We start from the raw sequence: 19137 nt of genomic DNA, 5'->3' as shown, positions 1-19137 counted from the left end.
GTCCGCTGTCCTCGATCGGCCCGAATACCAAAGAGCTGGGCTGGCGTCGGTCATTGTCGCCTAGAGCTGACGTCAGTACGAAGTAGTACATAAGCGCATGACCGACGCCATATCCTCAGTCTTTCTTGCCCCAGATGTCAGAAGGCCTAAGAAGAAGGCCAGAGCCAAAATAGTAAACACCCAACTACCACCAGTGTGGAAATAAAGATAATCCTAACAAAACACAGCAACCACAAACTATAGAGGGGAAGGAGGGAGGGATAATTGGACTGCAGCAATGTAGATCCTCGAACATCTACATTTATGGTAGGTACAAAACTGTACTATGTTCTTCGTCTCACATTGCTGCAGTCATAACCTGTGGGTAGAATCCCAAAGCAAAGGAAAAGGGAGGCTGGCAAACTAAATGGCATTAGGAGCTGCTAACATGCCCTGTAGAACTGCAGTGGCAAACCCAGCCCTGGACTTGGAATAAAGAGGGAGATGGTAATGCTTAGTAAAAGTGTGCACTGAACTCCAGGAAGCTGCCTCCAAAATATCCTTAGTAGCTACATCCCTCAAAAAAGCAGTAGATGTGGCAGTAGCCCTAGTAGAATGAGGTCTGATCCCAGCAGGAACATCCTTCCCATGATGAGAATAACAAAAAGCAATACATTGACCAATCCACTTTGAAATAGTCTGCTTTGAAACAGCTTTCCCTTGTGAACCCAAAGCAAAAGAAACAAAACTGTTGAGTCTGTCTGAACTCCTTAGTTCTGCTCAAATAATAACGCAACTGCCTGTGGATATCCAAAGAATGCAAGACTTTTTCCCCCTTATTTTGGGGATCAGCATAAAAAGTAGGCAAATGAATAGACTGGTTCAAGGCCACATTAGAAATCACTTTAGGCATAAAAGTAGGGTTAGTTCGCAAAGAAACTCTATCCTTATGAAATATCAGAAAGGGTTCAACTGCCATGAGTGCCTGCAATTCAGATACCCTCCTAGCAGAAGTAATGGCCAACAAAAAAGCAGTCTTCCAAGACAAAAACTTCAATTCAGACGTAGCTGCAGGTTCAAAAGGAGGTAAAGTAAGCTTCTCCAACACAAAATTGAGATCCCAGGAAGGAGTAGGAGCTCTATGTGGGGGTCTTATATTCTTTGCCCCTCTAAGGAATGGTTTGAACAAAGGGTGAGAAAATAAAGGAGGGTCACAATCATAGTGAGCAGAAATGGCTGCAGCATGAACCTTCACAGAAGAGAATGACAAACCCTTGTCCAGTAATTCAGTAAGATACTGTAGTGCAAAACTCAGATTAGGCACTGAAACATCAAAGCCCTTTGCTGTGCTCCAAAGAAAAAATCTCTTCCATTTATCAGCATAAACTTTTCTAGTACTAGGCCGCCTGGCTTCCAAAATGACATCTAAAACCTGTTGAGGAAGCTGAGACCCCACCGGCTCCATCACAGAATACGCCAGGCTGCTAGATGCAGGGACTGCACCCGAACATTGAGAAAATGATTGTTTGACTGGGATAACAAATGAGGAACCTGTGGCAGAAGCCAAGGAGGCTCCTGAATTAAACTCCTCAGCAGAGGATACCAATGCTGACGTGGCCAATCTGGTGCTATCAGAATCATGCAAGGCTTGTCCGCCTGACTTTCAAGAGTACCTTGGGAAGAAGAGGCAGAGGAGGAAAAGCATAAACGTGAAGGTTGTTCCAACTGAAAGATAGAGCATCCACTTTCCAAGCATTTGGGTGGAACATCTTTGTGCAAAATTTTGGCAGTTGAAAATTCAGTGGAGAAGCGAACAGATCTATGTCTGGAGTTCCCCAAGCCACTGTCAAATGTTTGAATACCTGAGGATCCAGTTTCCACTCGTGGGGATCCACAATTTGCCTGCTCAATACATCTGCTAGGGAGTTCTGTGCTCCTGGCAGAAACCGTGCTTGAAGATTGATTTGCAAACTCAGAGCAGTCTCCCACAAAATCATTGCTTGTCTGCAAAGAGGGTAGGAATGGGTTCCCCCCTGCTTGTTGATGTACCACATGACTGTTGTGTTGTCTGTTTGAATCAACACCAGTCCCGGCTGAAGTAGGTCCTTGAAGGCCATCAATGCAAACTGGACTGCTAACATCTCCTTCATGTTGATATGCAAATGTAGTAGTTTGGGAGGCCACCTGTCTTGTATCCATTTCCCATTGAAGTGTGCTCCCCAAGCCAAGTCCGAGGCATCTGTCGTTAGGATCTGACTCGCCTCTGGTCGGGTCACAGAGAGTCCCTTGTTTAGGTGACATTCCTGAGCCCACCACAAGAAGTCCTTCTGGATGCAAGGTATAATCCGAATGACAGTGTCCAAACCGTGGCAGTGTTGAGTCCACACACTTTTGAGATACCATTGTAGCTTCCTCATATGCAGTTTGGCATTGGGAAGTACTAGAATGCAAGATGCCATGAACCCCAAGGCTTGAAGGACTGTCCTTGCAGTCAGCCTGGACATTACTGATAACTGCTGGAAGTATAGATGAAGAGTTCTTTGTTTGTCCGGGTCAGAAATGCCATCTGAGAAGCTGTATTCAGTCTCACACCCAGAAAGCACATGTCCTGAGAGGGAACTAGACTGGACTTTATTTCGTTCACAGAATACCCTAGGCACCTTAAAACTGCCATTACATACTGGAGCTGTTGTAGTAACTTGTCTTTGTTTTGAGCAAGAATCAGGCAATCGTCCAGATAAGGATAAATTTGTATTCCTCTCTGTCTGAAAAAAGCAATTACAGGAGCCAGAACTTTTGTGAATACTCTGGGCGCAGTAGATAAACCAAAGGGCAATGCAGAGAACTGATAATGAGAAGTACCAGCCCGAAATCTCAGGAATCTCCTGCAGCTGGGCCTGATAGGGATGTGAAGATAGGCCTCTGAGATCCAGGGTTACCATCCAATGATCTTTGCCTAGCATAGGCAGAAGTTGTTGTAACGTTAACATCTTGAACTTTGGAATGTCTAGGTAGGTATTGAGAATGGACAAATCCAGAATTGGCCTCCAAGTGTTTCCTTTCTTTGGCACTAGGAAAAGACGGGAATAAAAACCTAGGCCTACTTCTGACGGGGGGACCACCTGAATTGCCCCCATCTGTAAAAGTAAAGAAATTTGCTCCTGAGCCTCCATCCTTTGCTGAGGAGGCACATCCGGCATGCCTTTGAAAGGAGGAAAAGTGTGAAAATAAAACTTGTACCCGTGATTTATTATATCCAACACCCATTTGTCCTGGGTGACCAAATGCCAGTTTTGTTTGAAAAGTCCCAACTTTCCTCCTAGAGGAGCTGCCAGTAGAGAAGGGTCTGGCAGCGGAAGATACAGGTCATTGGGTCTGTTTACAAAAAGGCTGACCCCTGCCCTCACCAGAAGACTGTGCAGGAGAACTCCAAGTCCTAGGTCTGAAAGAACCCTGAGCGTGAGCTCTGCCTCTACCACGCCTAGACCTGCCCTTAGACTGATAATCCGAAGAAGGGAAAGACCATCCTCTAGCAGGCCAATTCCTACTAAACTTAGGGGGCTGCACCTGCATAAAATCTTTGACAGTCTGCATAGACTTAAGCCTTATCTTCCATCTTTTTCAAAACTGATTCCACAGAAGGACCAAAAAGTACCTCAGATTGAAGAGGAGCATCCAAAATCCGAGCCTTAACATGCTCTGACAAATTTTGATCCTTAAGCCAGGCATGTCTACGAATAACTGAACCTGTAGCAGCCACCCTGGATGCAGCCTGAAGAGCATCAAAACCACACTGCAAAGAATGCTTGCCAACTTGATCTGATGCATGAACCAACTCCTGGAGCTCCTGACACTCTATACCCTCAGATAAAGCATCCACCTTAGATTTCAATTGACCTAACAAAAAATTCTGATACTTCAGCATATGAAATTGGCAATTCAAAGCCCTCATAGCCAACGTAGAGGAGGTATACATTTTTTTCCCCCATCTATCTAAAGCTCTAGATTCTTTATCCAAAGGAACTGGATTCTTAGCCACAGAAGCCCTAATACCCTTCGGACCTTGAGTAATAGTTTCCGGATCAGCTCTAGGGCTCTTGTACAAACACTTATGTGCTTCTGGAACTCTATAATATCTGTCCAGCTTAACAGGGGCAGGAGGTAAAGAATCAGGATTAAGGGAAGATTCAGAAAAAGCATCCTGAACAACTTCTAAGACAGGAGGAATAGCCAAGGGCCTATGCTGTGGCAGAAACAAAAATTCCCTGAGCCGTTTCCGAGAATCCGAAAAATCCTGACCTTCCCACTTGAAATGCTTCCTCATGGAATGTAAAGTCTCAGAAAAAGAAAAATCCTCTGGAGGAGAAGCAGAAGGACAGGAGTCCTCTGCATCCGAATCTAAATAAGAAGGGAATTCCTGAATTTCTTCAGCTGAGGAATCAGAGTAGTCTGAGGAATGATCCATCGCCTCTAAATCTGCCCCCACCGTAGGCCTCTTCTCTGGGGGGGCATAGAACCCTGATCAAAGTAATCAAGTCCTCAGCCATTTTTAACATATGCTTTTTAGGAACAGGGGCTGGAGAGCCAGAACTATGACCAGGGCCAACATGACAAGGTTTGGCCTTAGCATGGGCTTTAGCCACTGAAGTAGAAGGCCTAATAATCTTCTGTAAAGATGGAACTACAGGCACCTGAGAAGCACCTTCAGCCGGGCCTACCTCCTGGGAGGCCAATTCCTGTAAAAGTAAAGGTTCCCCATGGGATTCAGCCAAACCCTCGGCAGGATCCACAGATTCAACCGGAGGCTCCGTAGAACCGGCGTCCGCAACGGACGACTCATCCGGTTTAGACTTCAAAGATTTATCTTTGCGCTTTTTAGCGGTAGCGGGCGTCGGAGGATCCGACGGCATGTTATAGTTACACCTTTTACCGAAAACAAGCTTGGCACAGTCTAATCTCCGTTTAATGGTGCGCTTGTTAAATCTAGCACAAAAGCGACACCCGACCACGTCGTGCTCAGGCCCTAAGCAAGGAATACAGAAAGAATGAAAATCCTTAGGAGGTATCTGTTTCCCACAAGAAATGCAATTATTAACTTTTGCTGACATCCGGATAACTGAGGCAAGAAAAGACAAAGATTTCCCCAACGGGGTACTTAGCCCAACTTGGTCTTCGGTCTGAAACTCGAAAAATGAAAATTTCAGAACGCCGAACGGCACTTGCAAACGCTGCTTCTGCTTCGGACCACGCGGCAAGAAAGACTGAGGATATGGCGTAGGTCATGCGCTTATGTACTACTACGTACTGACGTCAGCTCTAGGCGACAATGACCGACGCCAGCCCAGCTCTTTGGTATTCGGGCCAATCGTGGACAGTGGACTACCCACAGGTTATGACTGCAGCAATGTGAGACTAATAACATCGGACTGTAACTTCAGCACACGTAAAGAGCTCACTACACAGGCTTTCCATGAAACCAGACCTTCAGTACTGAGTGCAGCTCTTGAACCATAAGGCAGTAACAGCACGGATAACGGACGGTAACTCCAGCACACGTAAAGAGCTCACTACACAGGCTTTCCATGAAACCAGACCTTCAGTACTGAGTGCAGCTCTTGAACCATAAGGCAGTAACAGCACGGATAACGGACGGTAACTCCAGCACACGTAAAGAGCTCACTACACAGGCTTTCCATGAAACCAGACCTTCAGTACTGAGTGCAGCTCTTGAACCATAAGGCAGTAACAGCACGGATAATGGACGGTAACTCCAGCACACGTAAAGAGCTCACTACACAGGCTTTCCATGAAACCAGACCTTCAGTACTGAGTGCAGCTCTTGAACCATAAGGCAGTAACAGCACGGATAACGGACGGTAACTTCAGCACATGTAAAGAGCTCACTACACAGGCTTTCCATGAAACCAGACCTTCAATACTGAGTGCAGCTCTTGAACCATAAGGCAGTAACAGCACGGATAACGGACGGTAACTCCAGCACACGTAAAGAGCTCACTACACAGGCTTTCCATGAAACCAGACCTTCAGTACTGAGTGCAGCTCTTGAACCATAAGGCAGTAACAGCACGGATAACGGACGGTAACTCCAGCACACGAAGAGCTCACTACACAGGCTTTCCATGAAACCAGACCTTCAGTACTGAGTGCAGCTCTTGAACCATAAGGCAGTAACAGCACAGATAACGGACGGTAACTCCAGCACACGTAAAGAGCTCACTACACAGGCTTTCCATGAAACCAGACCTTCAGTACTGAGTGCAGCTCTGCAGATCATACAAAAGGTAATGTTAGGCTGCTGGATGAAGTCCGAATTACACCAAGAAGGCAAAAAGCCTAGACAGAAGTTATGATCTGGAACTAAATGACCTAAAACTTTTCTCTGAAGATAATGGACAAGATATGGGCTCACAAAATATTTCAATGAACCAAGTGCAGACATACAGACAGATGTAAAAATATACATACGCAACAGAAAATCATTATTTAGATTTAGAAAATTCTAACTTCTGAACATAAAGCCCTATGACACCTTACTAAAACTTAACAAATAACATTCAGGACAGCATTCAGTGCTCTTACCTTCCGTGCCATAATAAGCCCTGATGGTCGATGCCTAACTTTGGTGACCACACCTCCATTGCCAGCACCGAGTTCACAGATCCTTTCAAAATCATCATCCTTCAGCTCTCCCACCTTCGCTTTTTGAGTGAGAAAGGCTTCAAGTCTCTTCTTCTGCTGGTCATCCAAGTGAAGTTCAACAAGTTTCTTTTGCAGGTCAACCAGGTTAGCTCTAAAACATACACCAGAAACAAGTAAGGTCTTCCAGTACCCTGGCAAAGCTATTCACAGAAATAAAGAGGGTCATGCAGTGCCCTGCCAAAACCCTTCCCAGAAATAAGCAAAACCCTTCCCAGAAATAAGCAAGGTCAACCAGTGCCCTGGCAAAGCTTTTCACAGGAATAAGCAAGGTCAGCCAGTGCCCTGCCAAACCTAATATGCAGAAGTACACATTTCTTAAATCACAATAACTGCATATACACACACACATATATATATATATATATATACACACACACATATATATATATACATATATACATATACATATATACACATATACACATATACACATATATATATATATATATATATATATATATATATATACATATATATATATATATATATATATATATATACATATATATATACATATATATATATATATATATATATATATATATATATATATATATATATATATATATATATATATATATATATATATATATATATATATATATATATATATATATATATATATATATATATATATATATATATATATATATATATATATATATATATATATATATATATATATATATATATATATATATATATATATATATATATATATATATATATATATATATATATATATATATATATATATATACACATATACATATATACATATATATATATATATATATATATATATATATATATACACACACACACACACACACACACACACACACACACACACACACACACACACACACACACACGGTGACTAAATCCCAACAAATTTCTGACCCACAAAAGGTACACATGTGAAGTCTTTGTTTTGGTCTTCAATGGCTGCAAATGATCAGCCCTAGTTGCTGTCTTCTGGCCCATTTGTCCCCCACACAACTACTACATTTTGCTGCCAGATTTCATAACTTCTTTACATAAAAGCCACAATCAGAAAGAAATTGTTGAGTGTTTTTCCCCCTTTTAAGAGGCAGTTTTTTTTAATCATTTTATTTGAAACTGTAAGCTTGTATAAACACACACAAAAACACGTAATGGTAGATTAAAACTGGAAAGGCTTAAGTTAAGTAACTTCAATGTTCAACATTTATGAATACATTTCTAAAATCTATTACCAATATACCTTACAAAGCAATTTGAATTCGGCATTTAAACACACCAATACAACTTAAAAATATATATGGTTTAACAGGAACTTTTTAAAAATTATCCAACAAGTAGTAACATAATATGTTGTAAAAGGAATAAAAGGAAACAAAATAAAGTTCTGGGATCTGGGGGAAGGGCTCCTCTCTCAAACCCAGTAGCACCGAAACAAACTAAATCTGAATGTATCCAAATTATCATTCAAAAAAAAAATCCTGTAATGACTTAGAGACTCCCAAAAATTTGTTAAAAATCTGTGTGTGCTGACTTCAATTCTAAACTTTGCAACACAATCTAAGGAGAATGAAGGGTTTATAAATATCCTTGACTGGGAGAACAAAATATAAAATAAATAGTTGGAGTTAAGAAACTCAACTGTTACAGGCACTTAAATTAAAAAGTAGGCTATCCTTTGCCTTAACCCATACAGTCACCCACTTAAGACCTTTTGACACAATTAATGCACTGAGGAAACAATGTGCAAACAAGGAAAATCTGGGGTTTTGAGACCATATGCTGTTTAGGAGCTGTACATCTATGGAAAATCACAAAAGGGCATTTAGGGAACTACAAAAATGTGGTTAATGTCCCTTGAATGTCCAGAAAACCATCTGTTTTAGTCAAGGGTCTTCCAAACCTAGAGGACACACACAACTGTCCAGTTATGTAACCACAGTAACAGACATTAAGAGTATATCACTGTTGCATTAGTCTCATCTACTTTAATTCAGTCACAAGGTGTCTGTACATCCAGCGTAACTTCTACAGTTCAGAACATTTCCCCTGCAGCACAGTGGATAACCCCTTGTGGGACATCAAGATACTCCCACTATAAAACCAGCATGGAGTCAACTATGACTAAAAAATTTGATTTAGATGTGCTTTGCCTTAAGGGCTTATTTGGCGAGACACTCGTGCTTCTGATTTTTGTGTGTATTGAGTGCTGTAGGTACTGCATTAGGTGTAGCAAGTTTGTGTTTGGAAGGTCTCTGGTGTTCAGGCAGGTTTCTGGTGTGTACCTCTGCATATGATAGTTTATGTGTTGAGTGCATGGTTTGCACAGGAGGTGTAGTTATGTGAGTTGACAACCTATTTAGTGTTACTGTTCTGCGAAAGAGAGCAAGGTTCCCAGATTCTTGGTGTAGATGCATCTTTCACAAATTAAACTGTACTTGGGTAATTTAGGAGTAGAGGGTTGTCAGTGTACATGAGGCAGTTACTACACTGCCTCGGGATACAAATTAAAAATAGGGATCCCTTGCCAAGTGCGGCCCGACGTCCAGCCACAATATCAAAACCTTTAGGTTGTCAAGGATATTCTGTAGGTCACGGGTCTATATTACAATGGCGAACTTACAACAGTTCAAGAGTTGTAATATCAAACCCTAAGGTCCGAAACCCAACAATACTGAAAACACAGAACAGTGATTTTTTTCCCCAGGGGGAAAAAAAATCGCTGTTCCGTGACAAAAAAAAAAAATTACCTTAAACTAAAGTGGGGGGACTTCGCCTCCACCACCACCCAATGAGAGGGATTCTGCTCCCCACACCCCCCCTACTTAAATATACCAAGTCCGAGATCACACCACAGTGGAGGAAATAGCAAAGCCCCAAAAACGTCCCACCGATTTTTTTTCCCTGGGAAAAAAGTTGATGGGCCGTGGCTTCGCTATTTTCAACTTTTGGACTTTAGGGTTTGATACTGCATTCAACATTGTAATATAGACCCATAGGTCAAATGTATGTTCCCTGTGTATAGTGCAGGGCATAAAGGTGACATCCTGAAGTATCATGCTCAGAACTGAAAGCCCCAGTAGGAATGCCAGCCCAAGGATCTGACAGGTAACAAGCACATCCAGAAGGGAAAAGAAACAGCGGGAGGAGGGAAGGAGTGAATACTGAAACAGTGAAGAGAAGGACATCTACTGTTAGGGTAAGATTTTACACAACTGTACTACGTGCTTCTCTTTCAATGTTGCAGTGCGTCTTACAATAGGGAGAGTGCATAAACTCAGGAAGGACCAAGAGAGCCCTCTAGGAATCCATGAAGAATGTCCCTAGCAAAGCCAACTCCTGCCCTGGATATGACATCCAACTTATAATGCTTGATAAAAGTATGCACAGAAGTCCAGACAGCTGCCTCAACAATACAGTTAGTATCTAAACTCTTGAAAAAAGCAGCAGAAGAAGCCACAGCCCAAGTAGAATGAGCCTTAACAGAAGAAGGAAATGCTCTGGCCATGAAAAGAACAAGAAGAAATGGCTTTAGAAAACCAAGAAGAAACAGTCTACTTGGAAGCAGCCAATTCTAAAGATGTCGGATGAAAGGAAACAAAAAGCTGATAAGATTTGCAAAAATCTTTGGTTTTATCCAAATAAAATCTGAGTTGTCTATGTACATCCAAAGTGTGCAAAACCTTCTCACTAGCAGATTGAAGAAAAGGGAAAAAAGTGGGCGAATGAATAGACAGAGACAACTTATTCACCACTTTGGGCATAAAAGAAGGATTAGTATGAAGAGACACCCTGTCTTTATGGAAAATAAAAAAGGAGCAACAGCCAAAGGGCATGAAGCTCCAATACCCATCTGGCACAAGTAAGGGCCAAAACAAAAACAGTCTTCCAAAAACAATGCTGCAAGGAAATTAACAGGTTCAAAAGGAGCCTGGGTCAACTTCTCCAAAACAAAATAAAGGTCTCAGGAAGGAGGGACAGGTTTCCTGGGAGGTCTAATATGAAGGATGCCTTTAAAACTCTGTTTGGCCTCAAATCTAGAGGCTAAAGGGGGTGCTAGAGATAGACAATCAGATAGAGCTGACAAGAAGGCCTTAAAAGAAGAATATACCAACCCATCATTGAGCAGTTTACATAGATAAGAACCAAAGGGACATCCACAGAAAGTAGATCCAAGACACAAGAAAGACATCAAACAGAAAACCTCTTCCACTTGGATAAGCAGGATTTCCTAGCAGTGGGTTTCCTGGTCTCCTGAACGGCTCTAAGCATATCCTCAGAAAAAAAAGGTGTCTATATGAAATCCAAATCTTATCAACCACAGTTTTAAAGAGTGGACAGGTGTGGATGGAGGACAGACCCCTTGTCTTGTATGAGTGGGTCCCCCTGTGAGGCAACTTGTGATGACTGCCCTTGGCTAAATGCAGGAGAAGAAGGAAGCAATTCTGTCTGGGCCAAAATGGAGCCACCAGCAAGACTTTGGGAGGATCCTACTTTATCTTGAGCAGGACTTTTGGAATGAGAGGAAGAGGAGGCATAAAGAAAGACCCCCTTCCAGGAAAAAGAGAGGGTGTCCACCTTCTAGACCAGAGGACATGGGGCTCTGGCACAACAAAGAATAAGTTGTCTGTTCAGAGGGGTTGAAAGTAAGATCTACTTGAGGAGTACCCCACTGGTGGGGAAAGTCCAGAAAGACATACCTGCGAAGCACCCTCTAGTGGGATTGTGATATGGACCTGCTCAGTAAGTCTGCCGTAATGTTCTGACCTGAGGGAATGTGAACTGCCTAAAGCATCACTTGACATTGGACAACTAGCTCCCAAACTTGAAATGCTAACCTGCAAAGGAGATAAGATCTTGTCCCCACTTGCTTGTTTAAATACCACATCAATGCAGCATTGTCTGTAAGTACCTTGAGGGACCCTGGAGTGGAGAGAGGATGAAATGCTTGAAAATCTAACAGAACAGCTCTCATATCTGACATTAATGTGGTCTTTCATTTGCTGAAGTGACCAGAGGCCTTGTACTTTTAGCGATCCAAAGGAAGCCCCCATGACAACTAGATGATAAGAGTGCTGAAGCCAAACTGACTTTAGAAACCACTGAAGTGTTCTCATGTGGAGTCTGGCTATTGGGAGCACACGGATGGTGGAGGCCATGAAACCCAGAGCTCTTCGAAATTCCCTGGCTGTAACTGAGACCAGAGAAAGAAGGGTTTGAAAGAAGGCAATGAGAGTGAAGGCCTTGGGAATAGGCAGGGATGCCAGCATCGGAACAGTCTGGATTCTGCACCCCAAAAACACATGATCTTATGAAGGAGTCAGAAAGGACGTTTGGATATTTATAGTGAACCCCAGGGCTTTGCAGGAGAGAAATGGCAAAGTGCAAATGATGCAGTAGAATCCCTGGGGAGGAGGGCAAAGCAGGAAACTGAAAATGCCAAAAGCAACAGAGATGCGTAAAAACTTCATGAAAAAGGGGATGAATATGGATATAAAGATAAGTATCCTCAAGGTTCAGAGAAACTAGAAAAGCCTGAGAAAGCAGCAGAGGAAACAAAGTCTGAAGGGACAACATCTGAAAGGAAGGGACCTTTATAAAGGTGTTTAGGTGAGAAAGATCCAGAATGGGTCTTCAAGTGCCCTCTTTCCTGGGGACCAAGAACATTCTGGAATAAAACCCCTTCCCACTATGAGAAACTGGAACTTACTAAATAGTTCCCTGAAGCAAGAGGCCCTGAAGCACCTCTGGAAAAACTCTTGAGGGGGATGAGGAATGCCCATGAAAGGGGGAAGAGATTTCCAAGCCAGGTATACCCTTGGAGAATGATGGGCAGTATCCTGGAATCCTGAGTAACCTGTAACCTAGGAATCACCACAAGAAAGGATAAATGGTGCTGTCACAAACCAATAATCCAAAACAAAGCACCACTCGATCAAGATGGATATAGGCAAACAGTTTATTGAATGACCAATACCGAACAAAATATGAAAAGACCAACACTTTAACGCTGTTAAAATACAAGTAACGTTTTCGTCATCAACTTCATCAGATACAAGACAATCCCATAATTCCCCTTATATTAACAAGCAATTGACCCAATTAATAAATTCACCAATAAAAAACAGAGTGTCATTTAATACAATCCTTATATAGTCATACCAGTATTCTTAAAACTCCATATTACGTCTAGCTGTTAAAAATCAGATTTCTTATATTGAAAAATAACTTCATGTGCTTAGAACTGTTTTAAAAAACATTTAAAAATTGTCTATAAAGACCTACATTTTAATAAAATAAATTTAAACTATAATTTCATACAAGAATACAATAGATGTTGTGGTCTTTATAGACAATTTTTAAATGTTTTTTAAAACAGTTTTAAGCACATGAAGTTATTTTTCAATATAAGAAAGTTGATTTTTAACAACTAGAAGTAATATGGAGTTTTAAGAATACTAGTATGACTATATAAGGATTGTATTAAATGACACACTGGTTTTTATTGGTGAATTTATTAATTGGGTCAATTGCTTGTTAATATAAGGGGAATTATGGGATTGTCTTTTATCTGATGAAGTTGATGACGAAAACGTTACTTGTATTTTAACAGCGTTAAAGTGTTGGTCTTTTCATATTTTGTTCGGTATTGGGTCATTCAATAAACTGTTTGCCTATATCCATCTTGATCGAGTGGTGCTTTGTTTTGGATTAATCTGTAACCTAACAAGAAAGGCCAGGGAACCAGGTATACCCTTGGCGAATGATGGGCAGTATCCAGGAATCCTGAGTAATCTGTAACCTAACAAGAAGGGACATACCCTTGGCGAATGATGGGCAGTATCCAGGAATCCCGAGTAACCTGTAACCTAACAAGAAGGGACACACCCTTGACGAATGGTGGGCAGTAACCAGGAATCCTGAGTAATCTGTAACCTAACTCGAAGGGACACACCCTTGGCGAATGATGGACAGTATCCATGAATCCTGAGTAATCTGTAACCTAACAGGAAGGGACATACCCTTGGCAAATAATTGGCAGTATCCAGGAATCCTGAGTAATCTGTAACCTAACTCGAAGGGACACACCCTTGGCGAATGATGGGCAGTCACCAGGAATCCTGAGTAATCTGTAACCTAACAGGAAGGGACATACCCTTGGCGAATGATGGACAGTATCCATGAATCCTGAGTAATCTGTAACCTAACAGGAAGGGACATACCCTTGGCGAATGATGGGCAGTATCCAGGAATCCTGAGTAATCTGTAACCTAACAAGAAGGGACAGGGAACCAGGTATACCCTTGGCGAATGATGGGCAGTATCCAGGAATCCTGAGTAATCAATATCCTAATAGGAAGGGACATACCCATGGCAAATGATGGGCAGTATCCAGGAATCCTGAGTAATCCGTAACCTAACAGGAAGGGACAGGGAGACACGAAAAGAAAGAGGAATGTGGCTGAAAATAATAGGACAGTCAAACAGCACCTGGTTTGTCAGAAAAAGGAGATTTCTGAGCTAAAGAAATCTGGGTAGCCTTAGCAGGAGGAGCCCTTCTACCACCCTTCTTACTTTTGGGAGGGAGGGGAGACTGCCTACGAAACAAGGCTTGCTTATTATGGTAATTCCTTGTCAGATGTCACAAACACCAGAGAAGGGTCAGTTGATGGGTGCTTACAAAGGAACTTACAATCATCAAACACCTTATAAAAAGTACAGTTTTGTACCTACCATAAATGTAGATGTTCGAAGATCCACATTGCTGCAGTCCTTACTTATGGGTAGTCCGCTGTCCTCGGTCGGCCCGAATACCAAAGTATTAGGCTGAAGTCGGTCATGGGCGCCTAGATCTGACATCAGAGCGTCAGGGTATAAAGGCGCATGACCGACGTCATATCCTCAGTCTTTTCTTGCCCCAGATGTCAGAAGGCCAAACCAGAAAGGCCACAGCCAAAAACAGAATACCTCCCAAAAACATGCCCAACAACAACCATCACCTAAAGCATAGCACCAAGTCAAACTACAGAGGGGAAGGAGGGAGGGTAAATTGGACTGCAGCAATGTGGATCTTCGAACATCTACATTTATGGTAGGTACAAAACTACTATGTTCTTCATCTCACATTGCTGCAGTCCTTACTTATGGGTAGAATCCCAAAGCAACGGGAAAGGGAGGATGGTAAAAATCATAAAGCATTAGGGCCGCTAAAATGCCCTGTAAAATTGCAGTGGCAAATCCAGCCCTAGACTTAGAATAAAGAGGAAGGTGGTAATGTTTAGAAAAGGTATGCACTGAACTCCAAGTAGCTGCCTCCAAAATGTCTTTTGTAGCTACCCCCCTTATAAAGGCCGTAGAAGTAGCAGTAGCCCTAGTGGAATGAGGCCTGGTTCCAGCAGGAATCTCCTTACCATGATGGGAATAACAGAAAGAAATACAAAACCCAATCCATTTAGAAATAGTTTGTTTTGAAACAGGTTTACCCTGTGAACCCAAAGCAAAAGAAACAAACAATTGCTGAGACTGTCTGAACTCCTTGGTTCTGCTCAAATAATAACGCAACTGCCTGTGAATATCCAAAGTATGCAAAATTTTCTCCCCTTTATTTTGGGGGTTTGCATAAAAAGTAGGCAAATGAATAGTTTGATTTAAGCCCACACTAGAAACCACTTTAGGCATAAAGGAAGGATTAGTACGCAAAGATACCCTATCCTTATGAAAAATCAGGAAAGGCTCCACTGCCATGAGGGCCTGTAATTCAGAAACCCTTCTTGCAGAGGTAATGGCCAACAAAAAAGCAGTTTTCCATGATAAATACTTTAACTCGGCAGTAGCTGCAGGCTCAAAAGGTTGTAGAGTAAGCTTTTCCAACACAAAATTGAGATTCCAACACAAAATTGAGATCCCAAGCAGGAGTAGGAGCTCTACGTGGGGGTCTTATATTCTTTGCCCCTCTAAGAAATTGCTTAAACCAAGGATGAGAGAATAAAGGAGGGTCACAATCATAGCGAGCAGAAATGGCTGCAGCATGGACCTTTATTGAGGAGAAAGACAAACCCTTGTCCAATAACTCAGTAAGATATTGAAGAGCAACACTTAAATCAGGTTTGGAGACATCAAAGTCCTTTCCTTTGCTCCAAATAAAAAATCTCCTCCATTTATCAGCGTAAACTTTCCTGGTACTAGGCCTCCTGGCCTCCAAAATAACATTCAAAACTTGTTGTGGAAGCTGAGACCCTCCAGAGTCTAAAACAGAATATGCCAGGCTGTTAGATGCAGAGACTGAATCTTGACATTGAGGAAGTGACTGTCCTCTTGTGACAAAAGGTGCGGAATCAAAGGCAGAGGCCATGGAGGTTCTCGTACTAAACTCCTCAGAAGTGGGTACCAGTGTTGTCGAGGCCAATCCTGTGCTATCAAAATCATGGTTGGCTTGTCTTGTCTGGCCTTCAAAAGTACCTTGGGAAGAAGAGGCAGAGGTGGAAAGGCATATACATGCAGATTGTTCCAACTGAAAGATAGAGCGTCCACCTTCCAAGCTGTGTGATGAAACATTTTTGTGCAAAACTTTGGCAACTGGTAATTTAGTGGAGAAGCGAACAGATCTATGTCTGGAGTCCCCCATAACACTGTCAACTGTTGAAATACATGAGGATCCAATTTCCACTCGTGAGGATCCACTATTTGTCTGCTCAATACATCTGCTAAGGAGTTCTGTGCTCCTGGTAGAAACCTTGCCTGAAGATTGAGGTGTAGATTGAGAGCAGTTTCCCACAGAATCATCGCTTGCCTGCAAAGAGGGTAAGAATGGGTTCCCCTGCTTGTTGATGTACCACATGACAGTAGTGTTGTCTGTTTGAATCAACACCTGCCCTGGACGAAGTAAATCTTTGAAAGCCATCAATGCAAACTGGACTGCTAACATTTCCTTCAAGTTGATATGCAAATGTTGGAGTTTGACAGGCCACGTGTTTTGCACCCATTTTCCATTGAGGTGTGCTCCCCAAGCCTTGTCCGAGGCATCTGTCGTTAGAATCTGACTCGCCTCTGGCCGGGTCACAGAGAGTCCCTTGTTTAGGTGACATTCCTGAGCCCACCACAAAAACTCCTTCTGAATGCAAGGTATTATCTGAATGACAGTGTCTAGATCTTGGCAGTGCTGTGTCCACACATTTTTGAGATACCATGCAATGCAATTTGGCATTGGGAAGCACCAGAATACAAGATGCCATGAACCCCAAGGCTTGTAGGACTGTCCTTGCAGTCAGCCTGGACCGTAGAGACATTTGCTGGAAATAAAGAGAAAGGCTTCTTTGTTTGTCCGGGGTCAAAAAAGCCATCTGGGAAGCTGTATTCAAGTCTCACACCCAGAAAGCACATGTCCTGAGAGGGTACTAGACTGGACTTTGTTTCGTTCACAGAATACCCCAGGCATCTTAACACTGCCATCACATACTGTAGATGATGAAGAAGTTCGTCCTTTTCTTGTGCAATAATCAGACAGTCGTCCAAATAAGGATAAATCTGTATTCCTCTTAGTCTGAAAAATGCTATCACTGGAGCCAGAACCTTTGTGAACACTCTGGGCGCAGTAGATAAGCCAAAGGGCAATGCAGAGAACTGATGATGTAAATTTCCAGTCCGAAAACGCAGGTACCTCCTGCAACTGGGCCTGATAGGAACATGAAGGTAAGCCTCTTTGAGATCCAGAGTAACCATCCAGTGATCTTTTCCCAACAGAGGTAAAAGCTGTTGTAAAGTCAGCATCTTGAACTTTGGAATGTCCAGGTAAGTGTTGAGGATAGATAAATCCAAAATTGGTCTCCACGCGTTTCCTTTCTTTGGAACTAGAAACAGGCGAGAATAAAATCCTAGGCCCACTTCTGACAGAGGAACTGGCTGTATAGCTCCTATTTGAAGAAGTAAAGAAATTTGTCTGTGAGCCTCTATCCTTTGCCGAGGAGGGACGTCTGGCATGCCTTTGAAAGGAGGCATGGTATGGAAATAGAACTTGTAACCTCGGTTTATAATGTCCAATACCCATTTGTCCTGGGTGACTAAATGCCAATTTTGCTTGAAAAGAGCCAACTTTCCTCCCAAAGGAGCTGCCAGGCAAGAGGAATCTGGCAGCTGAAAATGCAGGTCATTGGGCCTGTTTACGAAAGGACTGGCCCCTACCCTCACCAGCAGATTGAGCAGGCGAACTCTATTGTCTCGGCCTGAAGGTACTCTGAGCTCTGCCCCTACCACGCCTAGATCTACCTCTGAGAATCAGAAGAAGGGTACGTCCACCCCTTAGTAGGCCAATTTCTACTAAACTTTGGAGGTTGTACCTGCAAAAAATCTTTAACAGTCTGCATAGACTTAGCCTTGTCTTCTATTTTCTTTAAGACTGACTCCACAGGAGGACCAAACAAAACTTCAGACTGCAAAGGGGCATCCAGAATTCTAGACTTAACATGCTCAGACAAATTCTGATCCTTAAGCCAGGCGTGCCTACGAATAACTGAACCAGTGGCAGCCACCCTAGAAGAAGCCTGTAAAGCATCAAAACCACACTGCAAAGAGTGCTTACCCACCTGTTCAGAAACATGCACTAAATCCTGCAATTCTTTACACTCTATGCCCTCTGCCAAAGCATCCACTTTAGATCTTAGCTGAGAAAGGAGGAAATTCTGATACTTCAACATATGAAACTGGCAGTTCAAAGCTCTCATTGCTAAAGTAGAAGAGGTATACACCTTCTTACCCAATCTATCCAAAGCTCTAGCTTCCTTATCCAGAGGAACCGGATTCTTAACAACAGAGGCTCTAACACCCTTAGGCCCCTGACTAATAGTTTCTGGGTCCACCCTAGGACTCTTATACAGATATTTATGAGCCTCAGGCACCCTGTAATACCTGTCCGGTTTAACTGGGGCAGGAGGCACAGAATCTGGATTAAGGGAAGCTTCGAGAAAACATCTGAAACAACATCCAAAACCGGAGGTATAGCTAAGGGTCTATGCTGTGGTAAAAACAAGAACTCCCTAAGCCTCTTCCGGGAATCAGAGTAATCCTGTCCCTCCCACTTAAAATGCTCCCTCATGGAATGCAGAGTTTCTGAAAATGAAAAATCCTCTGGAGGAGAAGCAGAAGGAGTGGAATCCTCTGCATCAGAATCAGAATAAGGAGGGAAATCTTGAATGTCCTCAGTAGAAGACTCTGAATCATCTGAGGCCTGCTCCAAACTTTCCAACTCTGGCTCCATCCTGGGCCTCTTATCAGGAGGGGGCATAGAACCTCTAATTAAAGTAATCAAATCCTCTGCCATTTTAAGCATGTGCTTTTTAGGCACAGACCCTGAAGAACCAGAACTAACACCAGAGGAAGGTAAAACAGACCTGCCCTTAGAAGGAGCCTTAGAAACAGTAGCAGAAGGCCTAACCACCTTAG

General features: G+C 42.6%; 1 protein-coding gene across 2 annotated transcripts in view; it reads right to left on the bottom strand.

Moving 5' to 3' along the window:
* MAP2K2 (mitogen-activated protein kinase kinase 2) overlaps positions 1-19137 on the bottom strand; it is a 1901538-nt gene that overhangs the window by 1610702 nt on the left and 271699 nt on the right. For both annotated transcript variants that reach the window (XM_044055499.1, XM_044055501.1), the window contains exon 2: positions 6580-6790. In XM_044055499.1, coding sequence (XP_043911434.1) covers positions 6580-6790 — 211 coding nt within the window. The remainder of the gene's footprint in view (positions 1-6579; positions 6791-19137) is intronic.

The sequence above is a fragment of the Protopterus annectens genome, chromosome 13.part0 (genome assembly GCF_019279795.1).
Source record: "Protopterus annectens isolate FY-2018-M chromosome 13.part0, PAN1.0, whole genome shotgun sequence".
In the NCBI taxonomy this organism is placed as follows: Eukaryota; Metazoa; Chordata; order Ceratodontiformes; family Protopteridae; genus Protopterus; species Protopterus annectens.
The sequence above is the reverse complement of the archived record's forward strand: the minus strand, read 5'-3'. Positions and strand labels throughout refer to the sequence as shown.